The sequence below is a fragment of the Aquarana catesbeiana genome, linkage group LG01 (genome assembly GCF_042186555.1).
Source record: "Aquarana catesbeiana isolate 2022-GZ linkage group LG01, ASM4218655v1, whole genome shotgun sequence".
NCBI classification, from domain to species: domain Eukaryota; kingdom Metazoa; phylum Chordata; class Amphibia; order Anura; family Ranidae; genus Aquarana; species Aquarana catesbeiana.
The window spans coordinates 863210978-863236387 of NC_133324.1; the positions used below are offsets into that span (position 1 = coordinate 863210978).

Sequence of the window (25410 nt, forward strand, 5' to 3'; positions counted from 1 at the left end):
CATTTTCCATAGTACACACTTTAAATTTTTTTATTGAATAAATGTTTGAAAAGGCACATACCTAGCTGTAGCTGAAAGTAGAATATGCAGTTTACTGTCTATATTTACTGGACAAATCTGTGGCACATTATATGGTAAATTAATTTATAAACCAATATGTCATGTCTCATGAAGGAGTGTACAACATTATACAGGGAACAAAGGACTAATAAGCCTTAATTCAATTCCTCTCATTGACAAAATTGACACACATGAGCCAAAGCCTGGCCTGACAATGTAACAAGTGACAAATAAATAAAATGACTGTGATGGGCTATGATTAATCTTAGCCATGGATAAGGCATCTGAAAATAATTACACCAAGAGACGCTTTCTTCCAATTAAAATCTCTGACAGATGTTACTATATAGCCTGATGCTAAATGACAATCAATCATTTTATTAGCAATTTCAGTGTGACATAATGTTGATCTCTCTCTCGTTTACACATAATTTAAGGAACATGCTAAAAATGAAAGTTTCCAATATAAACAATTGGAAGTCTTATGAATGGCAATGAAAAATGATTCTGAAAAATAAACCAGTCACGTCTTTAAAGCATTAACATTAATTCAAGGATGCAGTAGTCTAATGCCATGTTCTGAAGAATAATATTATATTAGCCAAACAAAACCTATTAAAGGGAACCTGTACTGAAGAAGTATAGAAGCTTCCATTGCTAAACGCATGTTTAAAAAATACTAATTTCCTGGTTTTCATAGTTAATACTAATATCTGGGGCCTCTAGACCCGATGCTGCAAATGCTTCCTTGATGGATGGTCAAACCTAGCCATCTACCAAGAATGCCCTTAGTGGCTTTTAGACCTTTATGGCCTCCAGAAAATAGGACAAACAAGGCATCGGCCCTCCTGAAATGCCCTGAAATTTCCAAAGTACTGGATCACACACACCTTCTCACATCTGGGGCCCAAAGACTGTGGTTCTTTAAAGTACTCCTGATGAAGGATCCTTTCTGATTTCAGAACCCACTTTCTGCTTAAGAAGTCTACTAGCTGATTCAAACTCCCCTTTAGGTGGACCACTGTTAGGGAGGCTAGATTTCTTTCTGACCATTTCAGAATTTGCCCTCTCAAGGCTAGGAGAGTACTGCTTCTGGTCCCCCCCTGCTCTGATATGTAGGTATACGGCTGAAGCATTGTCCAAGAGAATCTGGATGTGGTGACCCTGGAGAGACCTCTAAAAAAAAGAGGAGGGCCAGGACTACTGATTTTAATTCTATCCAAGTGGATGTCCTCCTGTTTTGACCACGAACCCTGGGCTATTTGACCTTCCAGATGGGCCCCCCAACCCAAGGCACTTGCGTCTTTCATCAGACTTTTAACTGGTGTTATGAACCACAGCAAACCCTTGGTAAGGTTGGCCTGATCTCTCCTTCACCATGGTGTTCTCCAGTGACTGTCGATGATCCCACTTCAGCAGTATGAACTGCGGAAGTGGGCGAGAGTGCAGACGAGTCCACTGAGCTGCTGGCATAGAAGTTATGCGCAGGCCCAGTGCCGAAATGGTTGACCTCACCAACACTAACTGATTGGACTGAATAGGTTTAAAAGCCATTTGTATTTTCTCTATTTTTTCTACTGTGAGAAGGATATTTTCCTGCACCAAGCGTATTGTGTACCCCAAAAATCTGACCACTTAAAGAGGAACTGCAGTCTGCTAACATAATTTGAAATAAAAACACATTTGCCATTCTGAAGCTTCCCTCCAACCACTTTGCATATGATTTTATATATACTGTGATTCTGTACTTGCCAAATATGCTTCAGAAATCTCCCTCCACTAAGTCTGGCTGCAATAATTTTAAATGTGGGCAGCTGAAGCTGCTGTCTGTTCACTTCCTCGATTTACACAGAGGCACACCTCCAGCTCTGCAGTTCTCATTGCCCCTCTTATGACTCATCCCCCCTCCCTTCCTGACAAACTCTCACGAGAGTGAGAGAGAGCCGTGTGTGATGTCATAACCCTAGGCTTTTTACCAGACAAGAAACAGGAAGTGGACTGTATAAGGTATTTACTGGCAGAAAAAAAATGTTTTACTACCCAAAGTTAAAACAACAAGGGCAGAATATTTATTAGATGGAAAGTTGAAAAAAATTACCGAAGTTCCACTTTAAGCAGGGACCAGATTTTTGCATGTTCAGCAGCAAACCTAAATTCTCAAGATGAGCCTGAGTCATCTGTAAATCAGCCACCAACTGTTCCCTGGCACTGACAAACTGCAGAAGATCATCCAAATCATAATCCCTTTCAATCTCAGAAGACCTAGGGCTCCTGCCATCACTTTTGTGAAGATTCTTGGGGCAGGGGACAACCCAGAAGGGTGAGCTTTGAATTGAAGGTGAGAAATACTGTCACTCTGACCACTAGGCAAAGATGTCTATGCAAACTCTGGTATATGGAAATGTGAAAATATAGATCCCTCAGATCAACTAACACCATGAAGCAGCATGAGGTAAGTAAATTCCTCACTGAAAAAATTGTGTCCATCTGAAAATGTTTGTAACAAACGGATTTGTTCAAAATCTTCAGGTTTAGAATTAAACAAAACTTCCCAGATGTTTTTTTTTTTCACTACAAACACATGGGGATATAATCCTTGCTCCTCCTGGTACCAGAAAACAATTCCCTGCTGCATCAACTCTTCCAGAAGAGATATTATAGCTAGGGATTTTTCCCAGTTCCCTGAAAGCTAAAGTTACAATAATTCTCCTTGGAGGAACTTCTGAAAACTCTATAACCTGTAGCCCTGAGCAATGACATTCTAAACCAGTGGTTCTCAACTCCTGTCCTCAGGACCCACTAACAGGCCAGATTTTAAGTATTACCTTGTGGAGACGCAGACTAGAATACTGCAATCACTGAGCAGCAAATGATATCACATGTGATGTATTTCGGTTATCTTGCAAATCTGGCCTGTTAGTGGGTCCTGAGGACAGGAGTTGAGAACCACTGTTCTAAACCTTCTAAAAGGTGCTGGATGTCATACAAAGGAAGGCCTGAAGACTCCCTCCCACTGGTAGTCACTGGATTCTGTTCAGGATGCCTCAACAAAATTCCTTCCTTCCCTTTCCCTTTCTGGGGATTCCAGGATTTTTTCTAAGCAGAATCCTTGGTATATTGGGACTGACTAAAAGAACAAAAACTATGTTTTCCCACAGGCCCCTTCATTTTCTTCACCGGGAGTGTCTTTTTCTTATCTGCAGTTCTATCCAAAAGCCCGGCCCGAACAAGAGGTCTGTTGAAAAAGGGATACTGCAAAGTTTGACCTTTGATGCTGAGTTCCCGAACCACGTTTTGATCAAAAAAGCTTGCCCTGCTGAATTAACCAGAGCAGAATACTTGACGGACATCCTTATAGACTCAGATGAGGTGTCTGCCATGTAACTCCCACCTTTTAACAGCATGGGAAAGATCTCCAACAACTCCCAATGTGAGGTGCCTGCCTCAATGAGGTCTTTTGATTGACAAAGCCAAAAATCCAGATTTCTGGCTACTACTGTTGAGTTTATTGCTGGATTCAAATCTGACAAAGTAGAATCCCAAGCCTTTTTGAAAAGGGAATTGGCTCTTTGTCCATAGCATTCTTTAGTACCCCCATGTCCTGAAATGCTAATTTAATATTTCCTGAAACATGGGAAAAAAATGCATCTGACTTAGTTGTTTTTTTTCCAGACCATTTAATTAATTCTCCTCAAAAGGGAATATTCTTCTAAGAGATTTTGAAATGAACGGTCCTCTTTTTCATAGCTTTCCAGTCTTTTTTAACCCCCTTCAGAAAAAACATTATGTACCGGGAAGACGTGACCATTCACCTCATCCAGTTCCTGGTACATGCGATCATACAAGGATAGTTACACTTTTTCTTCCTGTTACTCCAGAGTAGTGTAGACAGCTTTCACTAAATTGTCAGTCTCATAATTATTTATATCTAGAGCGGTGGTTGGCAACCCGTTGATCGTGATCATGGCCAGGTAAGAGGTATAACACATCTCTTCCATGCCAACCCCCAGAACTTGGAGAGCAGCGGTCAGCATTTACTTGAACTGATCTGTCTTTTCCTTCTGCAGCTTCTCCTTCTCTCCCTCCCGCCGGAATTCAGCTGCTGCAGGAGGAAAATACAGGGGATCAGTTCCTGTAAATGTTAACCCCTTCTGTCCAGGTTTCTCTCCTTCTGCTGCCCGGACCCCCCTATTTCGCTAATCTCCTTTCTTTGTCTCAAAAGTGAGACATCAGTGTTCTGTTTAGGCCACCAATATTTCACCAAAACCCCCTAACAGGGCTGGCAAAAATAATATTTTATATTATAAATATTAAAATTGTAAAAAAATAATAATAAAAAACAAAAGAAAAAACAAACTTATGTTGCCACAAGCCCAGTGATATATATCTATATATATATATAGATATATATATCTATATATATATATATATAGATATATATATATAGATATATCTACAGTGGGGACGGAAAGTATTCAGACCCCCTTAAATTTTCCACTCTTTGTTATATTGCAGCCATTTGCTAAAATCATTTAAGTTCATTTTTTTTCCTCATTAATGTACACACAGCACCCCATATTGACAGAAAAACACAGAATTGTTGACATTTTTGCAGATTTATTAAAAAAGAAAAACTGAAATATCACGTGGTCCTAAGTATTTAGACCCTTTGCTGTGACACTCATATATTTAACTCAGGTGCTGTCCATTTCTTCTGATCATCCTTGAGATGGTTCTACACCTTCATTTGAGTCCAGCTGTGTTTGATTATACTGATTGGACTTGATTAGGAAAGCCACACACCTGTCTATATAAGACCTTACAGCTCACAGTGCATGTCAGAGCAAATGAGAATCATGAGGTCAAAGGAACTGCCTGAAGAGCTCAGAGACAGAATTGTGGCAAGGCACAGATCTGGCCAAGGTTACAAAAAAAATTCTGCTGCACTTAAGGTTTCTAAGAGCACAGTGGCCTCCATAATCCTTAAATGGAAGATGTTTGGGACAACCAGAACCCTTCCTAGAGCTGGCCGTCCGGCCAAACTGAGCTATCAGGGGAGAAGAGCCTTGGTGAGAGAGGTAAAGAAGAACCAAAAGATCACTATGGCTGAGCTCCAGAGATGCAGTCGGGAGATGGGAGAAAGTTGTAGAAAGTCAACCATCACTGCAGCCCTCCACCAGTCGGGGCTTTATGGCAGAGTGGCCTGACGGAAGCCTCTCCTCAGTGCAAGTCACATGAAAGCCCGCATGGAGTTTACTAAAAAACACCTGAAGGACTCCAAGATGGTGAGAAATAAGATTCTTTTGTCTGATGAGACTAAGTTAGAACTTTTTGGCCTTAATTCTAAGTGGTGTGTGCGGAGAAAACCAGGCACTGCTCATCACCTGTCCAATACAGGCCCAACAGTGAAGCATGGTGGTGGCAGCATCATGCTGTGGGGGTGTTTTGCAGCTGCAGGGACAGGATGACTGGTTGCAATCGAGGGAAAGATGAATTCGGGCAAGTACAGGGATATTCTGGACAAAAACCTTTTGCAGAGTGCTCAGGACCTCAGACTGGGCCGAAGGTTTACCTTCCAACAAGACAATGACCCTAAGCACACAGCTAAAATAACGAAGGAGTGTCTTCACAACAACTCCGTGACTGTTTTTGAATGGCCCAGCCAGAGCCCTGACTTAAATCCAAATGAGCATCTCTGGAAAGACCGAAAAATTGCTGTCCACCAACGTTTACCATCCAACCTGACAGAACTGGAGAGGATCTGCAAGGAGGAATGGCTGAGGATCCCCAAATCCAAGTGTGAAAAACTTGTTGCATCTTTCCCAAAAAGACTCATGGCTGTATTAGATCAAAAGGGTGCTTTTACTAAATACTGAGCAAAGGGTCTGAATACTTAGGACCATGTGATATTTCAGTTTTTCTTTTTTAATAAATCTGCAAAAATGTCAACAATTCTGTGTTTTTCTGTCAATATGGGGTGCTGTGTGTACATTAACCACTTCAGCCCTGGAAGGATTTACCCCCTTCCTGACCAGAGCACTTTTTGCAATTTGGCACTGCGTCGATTTAACTGCTAATTGTGCGGTCATGCAATGCTGTACCCAAACTAAATTTGCATCCTTTTCTTCCCACAAATAGAGCTTTCTTTTGATGGTATTTGATCACCTCTGCCGTTTTTATTTTTTGCGCTATACACGGAAAACTACCGAAAATTTTGAAAAAAAATGATATTTTCTACTTTTTGTTCTAAAAAAAAATCCAATAAACTCAATTTTAGTCATACATTTAGGCCAAAATGTATTCGGCCATATGTCTTTAGTAAAAAAAATGTCAATAAGTGTATATTTATTGGTTTGCGCAAAAGTTATAGCGCCTACAAACTAGGGTACATTTTCTGGAATTTACACAGCCTTTAATTTATGACTGCCTATGTCGTTTCTTGAGGTGCTAAAATGGCAGGGCAGTACAAAACCCCCACAAATTACCCCATTTTGGAAAGTAGACACCCCAAGGAAATTGCTGAGAGGCATGTTGAGCCCATTGAATATTCATTTTTTTTGTCCCAAGTGATTGAATAATGACAAAAAAAAAAAAAAATTACAAAAAGTTGTCACTAAATGATATATTGCTCACACAGGCCATGGGCATATGTGGAATTACACCCCAAAATACATTTAGCTGCTTCTCCTGAGTATGGGGATACCACATGTGTGGGACTTTTTGGGAGCCTAGCCGCGTACGGGGCCCCGAAAACCAATCACTGCCTTCAGGATTTCTAAGGGCGTAAATTTTTGATTTTACTCCTCACTACCTATCACAGTTTTGAAGGCCATAAAATGCCCAGATGGCATAACCCCCCCCCAAATGACGCCATTTTGGAAAGTAGACACCCCAAGCTATTTGCTTTGAGGCATGTTGAGTCCATGGAATATTTCATATTTTGACACAAGTTGCGGGAAAGTGACAATTTATTTATTTATTTTTTTTTTTTTTGCACAAAGTTGTCACTAAATGATATATTGCTCACACAGGCCATGGGCATATGTGGAATTGCACCCCAAAATACATTTAGCTGCTTCTCCTGAGTATGGGGATACCACGTGTGGGACTTTTTAGGAGCCTAGCCGCGTATGGGGCCCCAAAAACCAATCACCGCCTTCAGGATTTCTAAGGGTGTAAATTTTTGATTTCACTCTTCACTGCCTATCACAGTTTCGGAGGCCATGGAATGCCCAGGTGGCACAAACCCCCCCCAAATGACCCCATTTTGGAAAGTAGACACCCCAAGCTATTTGCTGAGAGGCATGGTGAGTATTTTGCAGCTCTCATTTGTTTTTGAAAATGAAGAAAGACAAGAAAAAAAATTTTTTTTTTCTTTTTTCAATTTTCAAAACTTTGTGACAAAAAGTGAGGTCTGCAAAATACTCACTATACCTCTCAGCAAATAGCTTGGGCTGTCTACTTTCCAAAATGGGGTCATTTGGGGGGGGGGGGGGGTTGCCACCTGGGCATTCCATGGCCTCCGAAACTGTGATAGGCAGTGAAGAGTGAAATCAAAAATTTACGCCCTTAGAAAGCCTGAAGGCGGTGCTTCGTTTTCGGGGTCCCGTGCGCGGCTAGGCTCCCAAAAAGTCCCACACATGTGGTATCCCCATACTCAGGAGAAGCAACAGAATGTATTTTGGGGTGTAATTTCACATATTCCATGGCATGTTTGAGCAATATATCATTTAGTGACAACTTTGTGCAAAAAAAAGCGGGTGTCACGCCTATATCCGCGCTTGCTGCAGACACAACATTTTTTTTGGGGGGGTTCGCTGGGTAGGGGTACTCGGGAGGACATAAAGAAAATGCCTCTCATGCAGCCGACTGCATTTGGTTGGGGATGTGAATGGGGGAAGTACAGGCGCTGCAGAAGCGGTGGGTTCCCAATTAGGATTGGCGAATGCAGCAGGAAGGGCATTATGGGCACGACGGGCCTGTGTTTGTCTTTTTGGTGGCAGCGGGACACTACTTGTGCTTGCCACCTCACCAGCTTGAACTGCACTTATGGGACTCGCCACGTCACCAAGTGTTACTGCAGTGCTGGTTTGACTATGACCGGGGTGTACTAGGCCACTGGTGCTTGCCAATTCACCAAAACGCTACTAAAAAAACTGTTAGCGATCGCAGGGATCAGGCCTGACTCTGCGAACGCTGCAGTTATGCATTTAGTGTTTTGTAAGTGACAGTGATCGATCGATACTGCACTTGGGTGGGCTGGGCTGGGCCGGGCGGAGGGGCAAAACGCAGGTGCTAGCAGGTATCTGGGCTGATCCCGCTAACACTGCGTTTTTGGGAACCCTAAACTGCTGGGGACACTAGTATAGATCTGATCGGATCAGATATTGATCCGATCAGATACTATACCACTAAGGGAGGCGTATGCTGCGTGCGTGGGTGTTAGCGGTACTGGCGCTAATCTGACGCTGCCTGGGGCGACGCATATCACCGCTGGGCGATCAGGGGCTAAACCTTTATTCGGTAATAAACGGCGGGTGCCCTGACACTATAAAAAATAAACGAACTAACCAGCGTCAACTGTAACGGTTATACGGTGATCAGTGGTGTAAGGGTTAACTAGGGGGCAATCAAGGGGTTAAAACATTTATTAGGTAGTATATGGGGGTCCCTGTCGCTATAAAACGTTGACGGCGAACCTAAATATTTACGTCCCTAACTAGCGTCACCAGCGACACTAATACAGCGATCAGAAAAATGATCGCTTAGTGACACTGGCGACAGGGGGTGATCAAGGGGTTAAAACTTTGTTAGGGGGGGTTAGGGGGGTACCCTAGACCTACAGGGGGCTAACACTAACTGACCTACCACTTCTAACTGTCACAAACTGACACCATGCAGTAATCAGAAAAAAAAAAAAAAACACTGCTTGGTGTCAATGTGACGGGGGGGGGAGGGGTGATTGGGGGGTGATCGGGGGGGGGGATCGGGGGTGTTATGTGTGCCTGACATGTTCTACTGTGTGTGTGTGTTCACTCACTATGAAGTCTTCTCTCCTCGGTGCCGGAACGGAAACTGCCGAGCCGAGGAGAGACGACATCACATCCTCTGCCTGTGTGTACTATACACAGGCAGGGGATGTTTCTCATTGGCTGGGAGCGATCGCGAGGGGGGGGCCACGATCGGATGGCCTCCCCCTCCCCTCCCCTCTCAACGCTCCCAGACCGAAGCCGATCGCCGCTGGCACCGGGGGGGGGGGGGGGTCCGATCGGACCCCCCGCCCGCGGGAAGGCAATCACGTACCAGGTACGTGATTTTGCCTGCCCGTGCCATTTTGTTCACGTATATATGCGTGAGGCGGTCGGCAAGTGGTTAATGAGGAAAAAAATTAACTTAAATGATTTTAGCAAATGGCTGCAATATAACAAAGAGTGAAAAATTTAGGGGGGTCTGAATACTTTCCGTCCCCACTGTATATAGATATATAGATATATATATATAGATATATAGATATATATATTACACATACACATATACATTTTATTTATATTATATCATAATAAATATACAATTTAAAAGATTAAGAAATTACCTCGGCTAAGTTGATGAGAAGCGGCTCAAAAGGTATTGTTTCTGGAGGTCGCTCCCACTGTAGCTTGTGCTTCACAGAGCCATGGACCAGCCTGAGCAGTAGAAAGTACTCATGTGATTAGGACTATTCTGTACATAATACATTTCCAACTCTCCATACACAAATGAAACACACATACAGCATTTCCCTTCTCAATACATTTTTCTCACATTTTGAATGGTTGAAAAGGGAGAACATCTTACATTTTAGCTAAGCTTTGTAAATCATACAATCAGACCGTGTGAGCCAGCATTATGATGTTAAAACTGTATCTAAACCCCCAAATTAGGGTTGCCACCTTTTCTTCAAGCCAAACCGGAACACTTCAGCGGGGCTTGGCATTTTTTTTGTAGCATACACAATGAGATTGTAAAATACCTGGGACACCTCTGTGTGCCCTAGGGGAGTAGTAATGCGGCACGCGCAGCGGTGAACAGAGGGTGTAGCCAATTGCATATAGTGCAGGTGTGTAATGTACAATATAGTGTATATAGTGCAGGCGTGTGTAATGTGCAATATAGTGTGTATATAGTGCAGGAGTGTGTAATGTACAATATAGTGTATATAGTGCAGGAGTGTGTAATGTACAATATAGTGTATATACAGCAGGGGTGTGTAATGTACAATATAGTGTATATAGAGCAGGCGTGTGTAATGTGCAATATAGTGTGTATATAGTGCAGGAGTGTGTAATGTACAATAAAGTGTATATACAGCAGGGGTGTGTAATGTACAATATAGTGTATATAGTGCAGGAGTGTGTAATGTACAATATAGTGTATATAGAGCAGGCGTGTGTAATGTGCAATATAGTGTGTATATAGTGCAGGAGTGTGTAATGTACAATATAGTGTATATAGTGCAGGAGTGTGTAATGTACAATATAGTGTATATAGTGCAGAGTGTGTAATGTACAATATAGTGTATATAGAGCAGGCGTGTGTAATGTGCCATATAGTGTGTATATAGTGCAGGAGTGTGTAATGTACAATATAGTGTATATAGTGCAGGCGTGTGTAATGTACAATATAGTGTATATAGTGCAGGCGTGTGTAATGTACAATATAGTGTATATGTATTGTGTAATGTTTGGTGGGGAGCCTCCCAGTGTAATTTTGGGGGGTGGGGGGAGGTCTCCTGGTGTAGTATGGGGGGACAGGGGAGAGGAGGAGGGGGGCTGACAGAGGGGAACTGACAAAGGAGGGGGCTGACAGAGAGGAAGGGGGCTGACAGAGAGGAAGAGGGGGCTGACAGGGGCTAACAGAGAGAAGAGGGGGCTGACAGAGAGGAAGGAGGGCTGACAGAGGAGAGAGGGGCTGACAGAGAGGAAGAGGGGGGCTGACAGAGAAGAAGAGGGAGGCTGACAGAGAGGAAGAGGGGGGCTGACAGAGAGGAAGGGGGGCTAACAGGGGCTAACAGAGAGGAAGAGGGGGCTGACAGAGAGGAAGAGGGGGCTGACAGAGAGGAAGAGGGGGCTGACAGAGAGGAAGAGGGGGCTGACAGAGAGGAAGGGGGGCTAACAGGGGCTAACAGAGAGGAAGAGGGGGCTGACAGAGAGGAAGAGGGGGCTGACAGGGGCTAACAGAGAGAAGAGGGGGCTGACAGAGAGGAAGGGGGGCTGACAGAGGAGAGAGGGGCTGACAGAGAGGAAGAGGGGGGCTGACAGAGAGGAAGAGGGGGGCTGACAGAGAGGAAGAGGGGGGCTGACAGAGAGGAAGAGGGGGCTGACAGAGAGGAAGGGGGGCTAACAGGGGCTAACAGAGAGAAGAGGGGGCTGACAGAGAGGAAGGGGGCTGACAGAGGAGAGAGGGGCTGACAGAGAGAAGAGGGGGCTAACAGAGAGGAGAGGGGGGCTAACAGAGGAGAGGGGGGGCTAACAGAGGACAGGGGGGCTGACAGAGAGGAGAGGGGGGCTGACAGAGAGGAGAGGGGGGCTGACAGAGAGGGGGGGCTGACAGAGAGGGGGGGCTTACAGAGAGGAGGGGGGCTGACAGAGAGGAAGAGGGGGCTGACAGAGAGGAAGAGGGGCTAACAGGGGCTAACAGAGAGAAGAGGGGGCTGACAGAGAGGAAGGGGGGCTAACAGGGGCTGACAGAGAGGAAGAGGGGGCTGACAGAGAGGAAGAGGGGGCTGACAAAGAGGAAGAGGGGGCTGACAAAGAGGAAGAGGGGACTGACAGAGAGGAAGAGGGGACTGACAGAGAGGAAGAGGGGACTGACAGAGAGGAAGAGGGGGCTGACAGAGAGGAAGAGGGGGCTGACAGAGAGGAAGGGGGGCTAACAGAGAGGAAGAGGGGGCTGACAGAGAGGAAGAGGGGGCTGACAGAGAGGAAGAGGGGACTGACAGAGAGGAAGAGGGGACTGACAGAGAGGAAGAGGGGACTGACAGAGAGGAAGAGGGGGCTGACAGAGAGGAAGGGGGGCTAACAGGGGCTGACAGAGAGGAAGAGGGGGCTGACAGAGAGGAAGAGGGGGCTGACAGAGAGGAAGAGGGGCTAACAGGGGCTAACAGAGAGAAGAGGGGGCTGACAGAGAGGAAGAGGGGCTGACAGAGAGGAAGAGGGGGCTGACAGAGAGGAAGAGGGGCTAACAGGGGCTAACAGAGAGAAGAGGGGGCTGACAGAGAGGAATGGGGGCTGACAGAGAGAAGAGGGGGCTGACAGAGAGGAGAGGGGGCTGACAGAGAGGAGAGGGGGCTAACAGAGAGAAGAGGGGGCTAATAGAGGAGAGAGGGGCTGACAGAGAGAAAGAAGGGGCTGACAGGGGCTAACAGAGAGGAAAGGGGGCTGACAGAGAGGAGGGGGCTAACAGAGGAGAGGGGGCTGACAGAGAGGAGGGGGGGCAGGGAGGAGGAGGGAAGCTGACAGAGAGGAGGGGGGGGCTGACAGGGAGGAGGGGGGGCTGACAGAGAGGAGAGGGGAGGCTGACAGAGAGGAGGGGGGCTGACAGGGAGGAGGGGGGCTAACAGAGAGGAGAGGGGGGCTGACAGAGAGGAGGGGGGGCTGCCGCTGCAATCATACCTTTGGTTTCCAGCATCCCGCTGTGCTGACAAGGTCTCGGGCTCCCCTGTCACCTCTCGTCTCCCACGGTCCCCAGCTGTGGTGGAGCAGGAAGAGGGCGAGGCCGAGGCTCCATGAGATGAGGACCGTGAGGTCGGTCGGAGCTCGCGGCTGCTCGCCTCTTACACAGACAGGCTACACCGGTGGTCTGTGATATGGAGCGCCGCACAGCCGCCCCGGCCACATAATAAATACAGAGCTATGAGGCGGAGGACGGGACACAGACAGAGGGACTGGATATTAGTTGTGCCCGGGTTTCCAGGGGACAGAAACCCAGGCACAAGTTGCCAAACCTGGAAGAGGGGCTAACAGGGGCTAACAGAGAGAAGAGGGGGCTGACAGAGAGGAAGAGGGGCTGACAGAGAGGAAGAGGGGGCTGACAGAGAGGAAGAGGGGGCTGACAGAGAGGAAGAGGGGGCTGACAGAGAGGAAGGGGGGCTAACAGGGGCTGACAGAGAGGAAGAGGGGGCTGACAGAGAGGAAGAGGGGGCTGACAGACAGGAAGAGGGGACTGACAGAGAGGAAGAGGGGACTGACAGAGAGGAAGAGGGGCTGACAGAGAGGAAGGGGGGCTAACAGGGGCTGACAGAGAGGAAGAGGGGGCTGACAGAGAGGAAGAGGGGGCTGACAGAGAGGAAGAGGGGGCTGACAGAGAGGAAGAGGGGCTAACAGGGGCTAACAGAGAGAAGAGGGGGCTGACAGAGAGGAAGAGGGGCTGACAGAGAGGAAGAGGGGCTGACAGAGAGGAAGAGGGGGCTGACAGAGAGGAAGAGGGGGCTGACAGAGAGGAAGAGGGGGCTGACAGAGAGGAAGAGGGGCTAACAGGGGCTAACAGAGAGAAGAGGGGGCTGACAGAGAGGAATGGGGGCTGACAGAGAGAAGAGGGGGCTGACAGAGAGGAGAGGGGGCTAACAGAGAGGAAGGTTTTGTAGCAAAGCAATATAAGTGTTATTAGAAGAGGGGAGGGACCTCTGTGTCCCGTGATGTACCTAAACAAAAAAAGAAGGATTTTACAGGTAAGCTGTTATAAAAATCCTATTTTCTTTCTCGTACATCACGGGACACAGAGCCTCAGTAATTACTGATGGGATGTCCCAGAGCAATGCTATCTGAGGGGAGGGGGACAACAACAAACTAGGGTGTAATCAGACCTGAGGACCTCGTACCGCTGCCTGCAGCACACTATGCCCAAAGACGATATCCTCATGCCTTCTTACATCCACCTGATAAAATCTGGTGAATGTATGGTCTGAAGATCAGGTTGCGGCCTTACAGATTTGAGCCATAATAGCCATAATAGCCCTTGTGGAGTGCGCCTTGATTTGAAAAGGCAGAATTTTCTGTTTCAAACCATAAGCTTGAACAATAACTTGACAAATCCATTTCAAAATGGTAGATTTTGGACGCTGCCTGTCCTCTATTAGGACCTTTTGGCAATACAAACAAAACATCTGTTTTGCGAATTTGAGCAGTCGCTTCCAGATAGGCTTTGACTGCTCTCACTACATCCAAAGAATGTAGTGACCTTTCTTCCGTAGAACAGGGATCTGGAAAAAAGGAAGGCAGAACAATATCTTGGTTTAGATGAAAACCTGAAACCACCTTCGGTAGAAAGTTAGGATGAGGGCGCAATACCACTCTATCCTTGTGCATGATTAAATAAGGCTCTTTACAGGAAAGAGCTGCTAATTCTGATACTCTTCTAGCAGAAGTAATGGCTACCAGAAAAATTAACCTCCTTGTCAACAGGACCAAGGGAATTTGACGTATTGGTTCAAAAGGCTGTTTCTGTAAAACTGACAGAACCAAATTCAAGTCCTAGGGGTTTAGGGGCGCCTTAACCGGAGGATTAAGGCACGTTACCCCCTGTATAAAGCTTCGGACCAAAGGATGCGAAGCAAGCAGCCATTGAACAATACTGACAAAGCCGAGACCCGGCCCTTGATGGTACTCAAGGCCAGCTTCATTTCTAACCCCATTTGCAGAAAGTCAAGAATTCTACCTATTACATATTTTCTGGAGATGCCAACCCCTGGATTCACACCAGGAGACATAAGCTTTCCAGATTCTATGATAAATCATTCTGGAAGCTGGCTTCCTTGCATTAATCAAGGTAGAAATCACAGGGCCTGAAAGCCCACGACTCTTCAGAGTGTGGGTTTCAATAGCCAAACCGTCAAATTTAGCGTTTGTAAGGCATGATGGAACACTGGACCTTGGGATAACAGGTCTGGACGTGACCTGTCATTTTTACTATTTCTGCATACCAAGCTCTTCTGGGCCACGCTGGGGCCACCAGAAGTACCAACTTCTTTTCCTGCCTGATCCTGCAAAGAAGTCGTGGTAGTAGCAGAATGCATGAATCAGTAAGAACCGATGCCACGGAGTCACCAACGCATCTGTCCCGCATGCAAGAGGATCCCTTGTTCTTGACACAAAATTGTCGATCTTGTTGTTTAACCTGGACGCAAAGAGATCTACATCCGGAACCCCAAATCTTTGGCATATGGCCAAGAAGATGTCGGGGTGAAGAGACCATTCCCCTGGGACTAACTGCCGGCGACTCAAGTAGTCCGCCTACCAGTTCTCTATCCCCAGAATGAAGATTGCAGATATGCATGGCACATGCTTTTCTGCCCAGATTAAGATCTGGTTTGCTTCTCCCTGAGCTGCACGACTCCTGGTGCCTCCTTGGTGATTGATATAAGCCACTGCTGTGGGATTGTCGGACTGGATCCTGACAGGGCAACCCTGTAACCTGAGTGTCCAGGCCTTTAGGGCTAGATACGCCGCATGGATCTCCAGAATGTTGATGGGTAAGGTCCTCTTGGTCTTGGACCATCTCCCTTGGACAGTCGACTGTTCCAGAACTGCTCCCCAACCTGAAAGACTGGCATCCGTTGTTACCACTGTCCAGGTATCTGGTAAAAAGGATTTTCCTTTTTGCAGATTTTCGGGTATAAACCACCAACTGAGGCTCTGACGCACTGTAGGAGACAGACGCATCGGAAAATCTAACACCTGAACCTTCTTGTTCCAGGCAGACAGGATACTGTGTTGCAGCAGTCTCGAATGAAACTGAGCATAGGGAACGGCTTCGAATGAAGCCACCATCTTTCCCAGCAACCTCATACAAAGGCGAATAGAGGGACCCTTCTTTGCCCTGACTACCTGAATCAGTTCTTTTATGGCACTGATCTTTGCCTGGGGTAAAAATACCTTCTTCTGGCTTGTACCTATGACCAAACCCAAATACTCTAGTCTTCTTACTGGTTTTAAAGAAGACTTCTCTAAGTTGAGGACCCAACCTGGGTATTCCAGGTAATTGACTGTAGTGACCAAGTTTTGGTCCAAGGGGGCTACCGACCGGTCTATCAAGAGGAGGTCGTCTAGGTATGCTATTATCGTTATACCTTGGGCCCTTAATCTGGCCAACAGAGGGGCCAAGATTTTTGTAAACACCCGAGGTGCAGTAGCTAGCCCGAGAGGCAGAGCTATAAACTGAAAGTGGCGTTTTTCTACTTCGAAACGCAGGTACTTTTGATGAGCAGGGAAAATAGGTACATGCAGTATGCATCCTTGATGTTTATTGATGCCAGAAGTTCTCCTCCCTGTAGGATGGAGACTATCATCCGGATTGATTCCGTGCGAAAGGACCGTATCTTTAGGAATCGGTTTAGATCCTTGAGATCTAGAATGGGTCTGACATCTGCATTTGGTTTTGGAACTGTAAAAAGGTTTGAATAAAACCCCAATCCCTGCTCTTGCGTGGGAACAACCACGATAACTTTTTGCGAAACAAAAGTCGCTCGAACGCTAGAAAGAGAGACTTCTTTTTCTCTGGGTCTCTGGGAACATTTGATCTGAGGAAACGAGGAGAGGGGAATTCTCGGAACTCTAGTTTGTAACCTAGAGTTAATGTGGAGATCACCCATCTGTCCTGGAAATCCTCCTGCCAGAGCCTTGGGAACTGTAGCAGTCTTCCCCCCACCCGAGCAAGCAGGGGCTCTCCTTCATAAAGAGGCTTTAGCATTTTGTCTAGTAGGCTTCCTCCCCCAGGACTTCTTTTGTCCCTGGGGTTGACTCTGAGGTTTATTTCTTGAGCCTGACGGAGGCCGTCGCGACTGCCTGGAGGCTGATGCTCCTGGCACTGGGGACAGAGCACGTTTAAAAGAGGGACGTTTACTCCTTTTCTTTTCAATCTTATTTTATTTAGAGAGAAAAAAGTTTAACATAAGAAAAAAGTGTTCTACATTAGAACATTACATATAGTATGCACAGAACAATGAATTTAAACTTTATCAGAGATGAACCTATATAAACAATTTGGCACATAGTCTCAGGTGTATCAACGAAGTCTCGTATTGTACATCAAAGCCTTTAGACATATGAGAAGAGTAACAGACATGTGGGATCCAACATATGTTTACCCTTATGTTTTGAGTGTTGGCATTATCAGAAGGATCTACCAAATCAGGCTGATATGCTGTCGTGATCTTTTATTTACTTATATTAGGTATTTAAGTCGTTGAACTATTTTAGGTATATGACCTTTATTCAGCTGTTTACTTGTTTGGTTCAGTATATGCAGAAGAGTTGGCAAAAAAAGGAAAAAGAGAAGTGAGAGTGTTAGTGGGAACAGAAATAGAGAATGATAAAAAAAAGGTGGGGAAGACACCCCGGCATGGCTAGCCGGTGGATAGGGATGGGTCATCCCTGACCCATACTGAAAAGTCATCGGAGTATCTAAACATTGACCACGAGGTCCAGGTGTACTCCTTTTCTTAACCGGCAAGAGTGTGCTTTTCCCACTAGAGATCTTTTGGATATAATTGTCCAAATCTTCTCCGAACAGCCTTGCACCACAAAAGGGAAATCCAGCCAGAAGCTTCTTACATGGTGATTCGGCTGACCAATTTTTCAACCATAAGATTCTACGCATATGCACCAACCCAAGCGTAAGGCGAGAGGTCTGAAGGATAGAATCTCTGATTGCATCAACTGCAAAACACAAAGCCGCTGGTAGGTTGGCAAACTCTCGGGCTCGCTGTTCAGGTAAAACTTTGAGGACCTGTTTAACATGGTCTCTCAAGTATTGACAGACTCTGATTGCTCTCACTGCAGGTTGAGCCACTGAACCTGCCAAGGAGAAAACATTTTTTAACAGGAATTCAAATTTCTTTTCAGTTGGATCCCTAAGCATCTGAGCATTGTCAACAGGACAAGTCAGACTTTTATTTAGGGAGGAAATGGCGGCGTCAATTGCAGGTATACCCCACATCTTTGTAAATTTTTCCTCCATAGGATAAAGTGTTGAAAACTTTTTAGGAGGAAAAAAATGTTTATTTGGGTGATCTCACGCAGGATAAATAAGCTTTTCCAGTACACTATGAACAGGAAAGGCATGTGTAGTTTGAGGAGGCTTCAGTGAACCCAAACAAGAAGAGGGTTCTTCAACTGACTCAGATATGGGTAACTTAAATGTGGAGCGGACCAGTCCAGCAAGAATTTGCCCCAGCAACTTCTCCTCCTGAGATGCTGAAGAGGGCCCTTCTCCACTTTATTCCTCAGAAGAGGAGTCATCAGTTAGCTCCCGATCCTCTGAGGGGGATTCCTCTCCTTTTTCCCAGAGTTCCTCTGTTTGAGGGTCCTGGGTGGCAGAGGGGGACCTAGTGCGTTTTCTTCCACTGAGTGAAGATGCGATTAAGGCCACTAGTCTTTCTTCTAATCCATTAATGGTTGAGGAAAAAAACCTCCTGAGTAATGTATACAGGGGTTGAAGTGCCAGAAGCAGTTGCAGCCCCTGACCCCGACGGCTCACCCTGGCCAGCTTCCACGGGTCCTTCAGGGGGGAAGGTGCTGCAGAAGGGGGGTCCTCAGAGCCTGATGGAGATCCCCTAGAGCCCCTATTTCTCGGGGTATTTGTACCTCTTTTGCCCATACTGACTGCTGAGCAATGGAGCAATGTAGTTCAGCAACTGCCGCTGCTACCAAGTCTCAGTCTGGTGCTCAAGTAAATGTTGCCTGGGAATGCCTGTGTCTCCCACCTCACATGCTCCTGTCTGCTCTGTGTCCCTCCATAGGCCATGTGCATCTGAAAAAGAGTGCACTATAAAGCCTGCATGCAGCCTGCAATGTGGGTGTCTCACCACGCCGACGTCACATTAACGCTCTTGATGAGTCAGTGCGGCTCATACATATATTTTAAAATGTTGTGCAACTAAAACCTCTGTTTTGAATGCAAATTGTTAGACAGTGTAAGGCTTGGTTTACACCCATGCAGTTTGCTTTTGATCCGTTTCTGCAGTGCTTTTTGCGGAGCATTTTATGTTTTTGCACCCGCGTTTTCGACGCATTTTTTGCAAATTTTTTTGATGAGTTTTGCATTTCTTATGCTTTTTTTTTCCCAATTTGTTGTTTGGCAGATTAAAAAACCCAAAACGCAAATTGCAGCAAAAACGCACTACATGCTTTTCTGCAGCTTCTTCATTGAAGTCTATTGAACCAAGAAAGCACCATTTTGCTTTTAAAAAAAGCCCCTGACCCTTTTCAAAAACGCAGCCGCTGAAAAAAAGCATAGATGTGAACGTGTCCCATAGGAAACTATGTTAAATGGACTGTAGTGCGTTTCTGCAAAATGCACATAAAAAGGCATAGGTGTGAACCGAGCCTAATGGTCCATTCAGATTGCAATGTGTGTGCTGAATGCACTGCAATGCCCCGTACACACGATCGGACATTCTGACAACAAAATCCATGGATTTTTTCCGACGGATGTTGGCTCAAACTTGTCTTGCATACACATGGTCACACAAATCTTGTCGGAAATCTGGAACGTCAAGAACGCGGTGACATACAACACGTACGACAAGCCGAGAAAAAGGAAGTTCAATAGCCAGTGCGGCTCTTCTGCTTGATTCCGAGCGTGCGTGGAACTTTGTGCGTCGGAATTGTGTACACACGATTGGAATTTACGACAACGGATTTTGTTGTCGGAAAATTTGAGATCTAGATCTCAAATTTTGTGTGACGGAAATTCTGATGGAAAATGTCCGATGGAGCCTACACACGGTCAGAATTTCCGACAACGAGCTCCCATAGAACATTTTCCATCAGAAAATAAGGGTTCATTGCTTGTTTTAGGGAAGCAATAAAGGGAGATTTAATGCTCCTCCCCACAGCTAGACTGGTCCCCGCAGTGTCTGCATCCTTGTTCTCCAGCGGTCTAGGTTCCTGATGTCATCAAGACCAGAGCAGGGTCCATTCAGCACTGGATGTAAGAATATCGCGGGACAGTCCACCTCTAGATCCTGGGGGAGTGCCATTTGCCCAGGAAGCAGAGGACCTTCTCCCCTAGACAAAACAAGCAATTAACCCCTGCAATGGGGATGCAGTCCCACTGCAAGAGATCATTTTTTAGTTGCCAGAGTTGGGCTTTAAACATAGAATAGAAAACATTCCTAAAGGGAAGACTAAAAAATCGCTCCGGGTTATTTCATTTGAAAGAACCATTATTAATATAAAGAAAAACACCAGTCAAAAGTATGCACTTTTAACTAAAATACTTTAACTAAAAATACTTTTTACAACATATAAAAATATGTTGGGTTTTGGAAAGCAGAGGTCTGTAAAGCTAAAGGCAAGAATATACTAAATGTACCTGCACGGAATGCCTCCTTTGGAGTATATGGCAGCAAACGCAGAGGGAGATCTCTGGGACTCAGCAAACTGAAATAAAAATAGACATGTAAAAGTGATTGACAGCGTCTGATTTCTGACATCTTCCTGAATTTAAAGAATAAACGGTTCACTGAACAGATATTATTATTAATTCAACAAGTAGTAATAAGTCAACTAACAGCAATGATGCCTAATTATTTCAGTTTCTCTCAAGATTCCTTCTTTGATTTATTGTTAACACATATCAGCAGGTTGGACAATTAAAAAATAAATCCCCTGGAAACCATGGAGAGTGAATCACATGAATCTCATGGGTCTTAAAAAAAAAAGAAAAAAAAAGGGATTATATTATACAGAGTTCAATGCAAAAGCACAATAGAACAGCAGAAATTTGTCCAGGGGCACTGAGATTTCATATAACCATGTGTCTACAATTTATCTTTCCTCTTCTTTTCCTTCCTATACATCAGGGGTCTTCAAACTTTATAAACAAGAGGCCCGTTTATGGTCCTTCATACGCTAGGGGGGCCGAACTGTGGCCAGTGGGAGTAGAAAATGTCCTGATGTCAGTGGGAGTAAACAATGCCCCATCTTTAGTGAGAGGAATAGTACCCCATTATTGGGGTCAGTGAAGTAATTATGCCCCAATTGGTGGTTTCAGTAGAACAAATAATGCTCCACCGTTGGTGTCGGTGGGAGAAATATTGCCCTATTGTTGGTGTCAGTGGGGGGAATGGTGTCCCATTGTTGGTGTAAGTTGGAGGAATAGTGCTCCATCATTGGTGTCAGTGGGAGGAAATGTGCCCTATTGTTGGTGTCAGTGGCAAGAATTATACCCCCCTTGTTGGTGTCAGTAGAAGGAATAGTGCCACAAGGGCCAGATAAAAATCAGGAAAAAGGCCACATCCGGCTCCCAGGTCGCAGTTTGGAGACCACAGTTATACATCTTAGGTTCCTGCTGTTCTATTGCTAAGGTGACCATATTGTTTAAAGTTTGTCAAAGCATGTATATATATATATATATATATATATATATATATATATATATATATATATATATATGCAGTTACATGGTGGTCAGCTGTATGGTGACCATATTCACTGAGCGATGTGGTCATCATACAGCCCCACCTATCAGCCTTAGGTGTCAAAAAAAAAAAAAAAAATCAAAAACAACAATTAAACCCAATTATTGGAAAAGTTTTTTTGCATATTTTGAATTCCATTTTTTTTAAAAGGTCCACCATGCAAATAAATAGTTCTTTTACTCCAAGTATGAACACATTCTAGGAAAGACAATGGGCCAATAGAATAAGAGCAAGTGCCTATTTCATTGTTTGGAAACACTTTTCCTGCTTTACAAACAAGCAAGTAAATAAGAGTTCAAAGATCAACAATTTCTGACGAAAAATTTTAGTCTAGGCGGTAGTGTTTTCTTTACCCACCTTGCTTTGTGTGACCATTCGTGTCAATCAACAGAATTTTTAATAGCCGATCAGAACAGTTATATAAATCATATTCTAGAAAGGCTCCATTTATAGAATGTATCTTTGATAAAACATTATATCGCTTACCGGATCTATAGTTTTGGGGTTGAGCTTATCACTTGGTTTTGCTCGGACTCCACTTGCTGAGCTTGTGGAAGGAGAAGCCAATGGTGGTGTCGTGGTTTTGCTTCGCTGACCTGTGTTTCTGGATGGACCTCGAGAAGATGCAGACATTGCTGGACCACAGAGTTCTAGAACAGGGTGCAATGCTAAATTACTGTCTAAAACGTTAAAAAGATGATCATGAAAAGCAAATACTCCAAATGTTATGTTGTAAAGAGAGGTTGTTTTCCTCTTGCACACGATTACCTTATGTACAATACTTTGTTCTTAGTATTTAGCTGTAGTAGTCTTCCAAGGTAATTCAAGGCATTGCATATAGATAACATAAAGTGGAACTTTACCCATAACAACAATAAAAAAATAAATAAAAAATAATGTTCCTTAGCAAGAAACATACATTCCACATTATGCTACCAAAGTTATTGTGTTCTGTAAATTTGCCTCCAGCATTGCTCCTGTTTCTTCTTGCTGGAGACTGCCATTTTGCTGAAGTCCAGAGCCCCAGTAATAAGTCATAAAGCAGAACTAAACCCATCGATTTAATGGTTTCAAAAAACAGTTACATCCCTGGAATGCTTGGGATTGCTAACTGTCATATTTGCTTGTGTCCTCAAACAAACTGTCAAACCATCAAAAGGCTGGTGTCACAACTGATCACATGTACAGCACTATGGCAGTTGCAGATCAAACAGAAACAGCTTCCTTGGCTATAAAGGATAGGAGGGTTTAATTTCGATTTAAGGCTGTCAGTAGATCAGCCTCTACAAACTCTGCAGTGCCTAAAAATGGAGAGCAACTGAGCATGTGCAGAGCAGGATTTAAAAACATAAGCACTTATTTTTTATGTTTTACACAGCTATATCTGCAAAAGGGGTCAGCCTGAAGTGATCTAGCAGGACTTAATTTTCTGACTAAAGTTCCACTTTCAACTGAAATCAAATTAACATTGGCAAACTGACACAGGATTTAGAAAGCAGTCAGTGTAATACAGTTCACAGTCAAACAAAATCTGCGCTCAACAGTAGTGCGATGGCAATGGAAGAAACCTGGAATACATATGGCTCCCATTACATGCACAGGCCTTGCTGCCCTGGGCTCTGAGGAAGAGGGGATCCCCCCTCGAAACGCATCAGCCATCTGGAAGGTTCTCCGGCGTGTTGGACACAGTCCTGGTGATCTGGTCGCTTTTTGTCCATTGTGGACTCTGATATGCTTTTATAATCCAGTTGTTTGTAAGTATGTTTCCTTCTTTTTGATTTTAATAAATATTACTTGGGTAATGGGCAAGGTTGGTGTGCTCTTTCTTCATTCTTTTACCATGTAATACAGTTGCCAGGAAGTACGGTACATTTTATGACACAGGGAACAGCTTTTGCTGACAGCAGAAATTACTCAAAAACATCAGATGCTAATATTTTTTTTCAACAAACACATGGGCACCCATCTACCAGTAGCCATATGTCAAATAGTGAAGATTACAGATCAGTTGTTTTATGCAATTTACAATCACCTCTGAGACTGATGGGGTGCCAAGGGCTGCTAATGCCACACAATGTACACACAATGAAAAAACGGATGAATGATCGTCCGTTTTTTTTTGCATGCTGGTCTCATATGAAAATGAATAGGTTACTTAAGTTATGGAAATTTTGTATAACAGAATAAAACTTAGAAAATTATGTAACTTATAGTATTGTGTTGTATGTAATGTATTCTTTTGTTTCTGAGCATGTGTGGTTTTGGTCACACAATTTTTTTTTAATACAAATAATATACTAATTACACGTAAATCGTTTGCTCTTGTTTGTTCGTTATCGTACGAGAAACATTTTCGTGCTTCTCCTTTCGGAGAGTTTCGGATGAACTGTCCTGATAGGCTCTGTATTTTTTGGCCAATTTTCTTATCGTGTGTACTAGGCATAAGCTTTGTTCTAGCACCACATCGCCCTGGCCTCAGAAAGTCCATGTGAGCAATCAGCACTTCAGATGTTTAAGAACTAAATTTACATATACTGAAACAATCGTTGAAAAGGGGAATTCACTGGATAATATCTTCAGTGCAGCACATAAGTATCAGCTTTGGAGTTTCCTTTTTGTTGAAGGCGGACAACCCCCTAAAGACATATTAGTGGATTTGGTTAGGCCTGCAGATAATACTTATTGAGCCAGTTGTGACCCAAAATGTATTGCATTGGACCAAATTCCAGCTTTATATACTATGCTGTTTTACAGTCATGTTCTAGCATCTGATAGTCTGCGGTGACCACACATGTACTTTTAAACAAAGGTCAACTAAGTAGTACTGAAATTACAGTATTTTGGTAATGTACAAGTTCGTTAAATACACAGAAAGATGTAGGTAAAATGTTGACAATCAAGTAAGGAAACAGGAACGTCCCTGATAGAGAAAACTGAGGTCACTGTCCACAACAACCTATCACATGCCTATATGAACTTTGTAAGGGCCGGTTCACATCGGAACAAGGTGCCGGAAAGGTGTGTTCTGTGCACATTTACTACACCATGCTCAAAATGCACTACCTTTGCCATCTGCCGAGTGTGCCAGTGTAATATTAATGGCACCACAAGCGCAGGTCGCAGTACCACAGTAATATGCAGTTTGGTACGGTAAGTTATTTTAAAGGTAGTGCATGCACCACTTTCTCAGCATTCCCTGAAATTTCAGCCATTCAAATAAATAGGCTACAAAATTGTCCAATGGGAATGCACAGGAATCGTGGCTAGTGTTCCTGTGCGGTCCCGGTGTGAACCGGCCTTAAGATCTCTAGAGTTGTACTGGTCACAGTAGGCAACACCATTCTGTAGCAACATTAAAGAGGAAGTAAACATTCTTTACTGACTTTTACCTATAGTTAAGCCTATAATAAAGCTTACCTATAGGTAGTGTAAATATCTCCTAAACATGCACCGTTTAGGAGATATTTACATTACATGCAGCCAGTGACATTATTGGCGCATGTGCTCTGAAGGAACGGCCACCTGTGCCATTCCTTCCAAGCCCTGTGCTGTGAACTGTGGCTCCCACGTGCATGCGTGAGAGTGACATCATCACGGCTCCGGCCAGGCACAGAGCTGGAGCCCGCAAACCCAGAACCAAGACGGGTGAAGATGGAAGTGGCTGCATGCATACTATCACATTATGACTTTACTATGCAGGAAAAAAAAAATCCAGCGGTATACAACCGCTTTAACACTATATTTAAAAGTAGACGTGAGGACAAAACATTTTTTGTACCATTTTGGATAGAGTAAGGGAGGGTTATAACCAATGTTAGTTTCTTTGCCAGCTGTGCCCCATTAGGGAGATTTCTATCCACTTCCTTTTCCATAGTGGCAACAGAAAGGAAATC

General features: G+C 44.5%; 1 protein-coding gene across 3 annotated transcripts in view; it reads right to left on the bottom strand.

The window, feature by feature from the left end:
- Window positions 1–25410, bottom strand: part of PACRGL (parkin coregulated like) — a 105261-nt gene that overhangs the window by 55321 nt on the left and 24530 nt on the right. For all 3 annotated transcript variants that reach the window (XM_073609408.1, XM_073609394.1, XM_073609402.1), the window contains 3 exons: window positions 22004–22167; window positions 20410–20477; window positions 9653–9743 (listed from right to left, as the gene is read on the bottom strand). In XM_073609408.1, the coding sequence (XP_073465509.1) occupies window positions 9653–9743; window positions 20410–20477; window positions 22004–22150 (306 nt within the window). In that variant the 5' untranslated portion in view covers window positions 22151–22167. The remainder of the gene's footprint in view (window positions 1–9652; window positions 9744–20409; window positions 20478–22003; window positions 22168–25410) is intronic.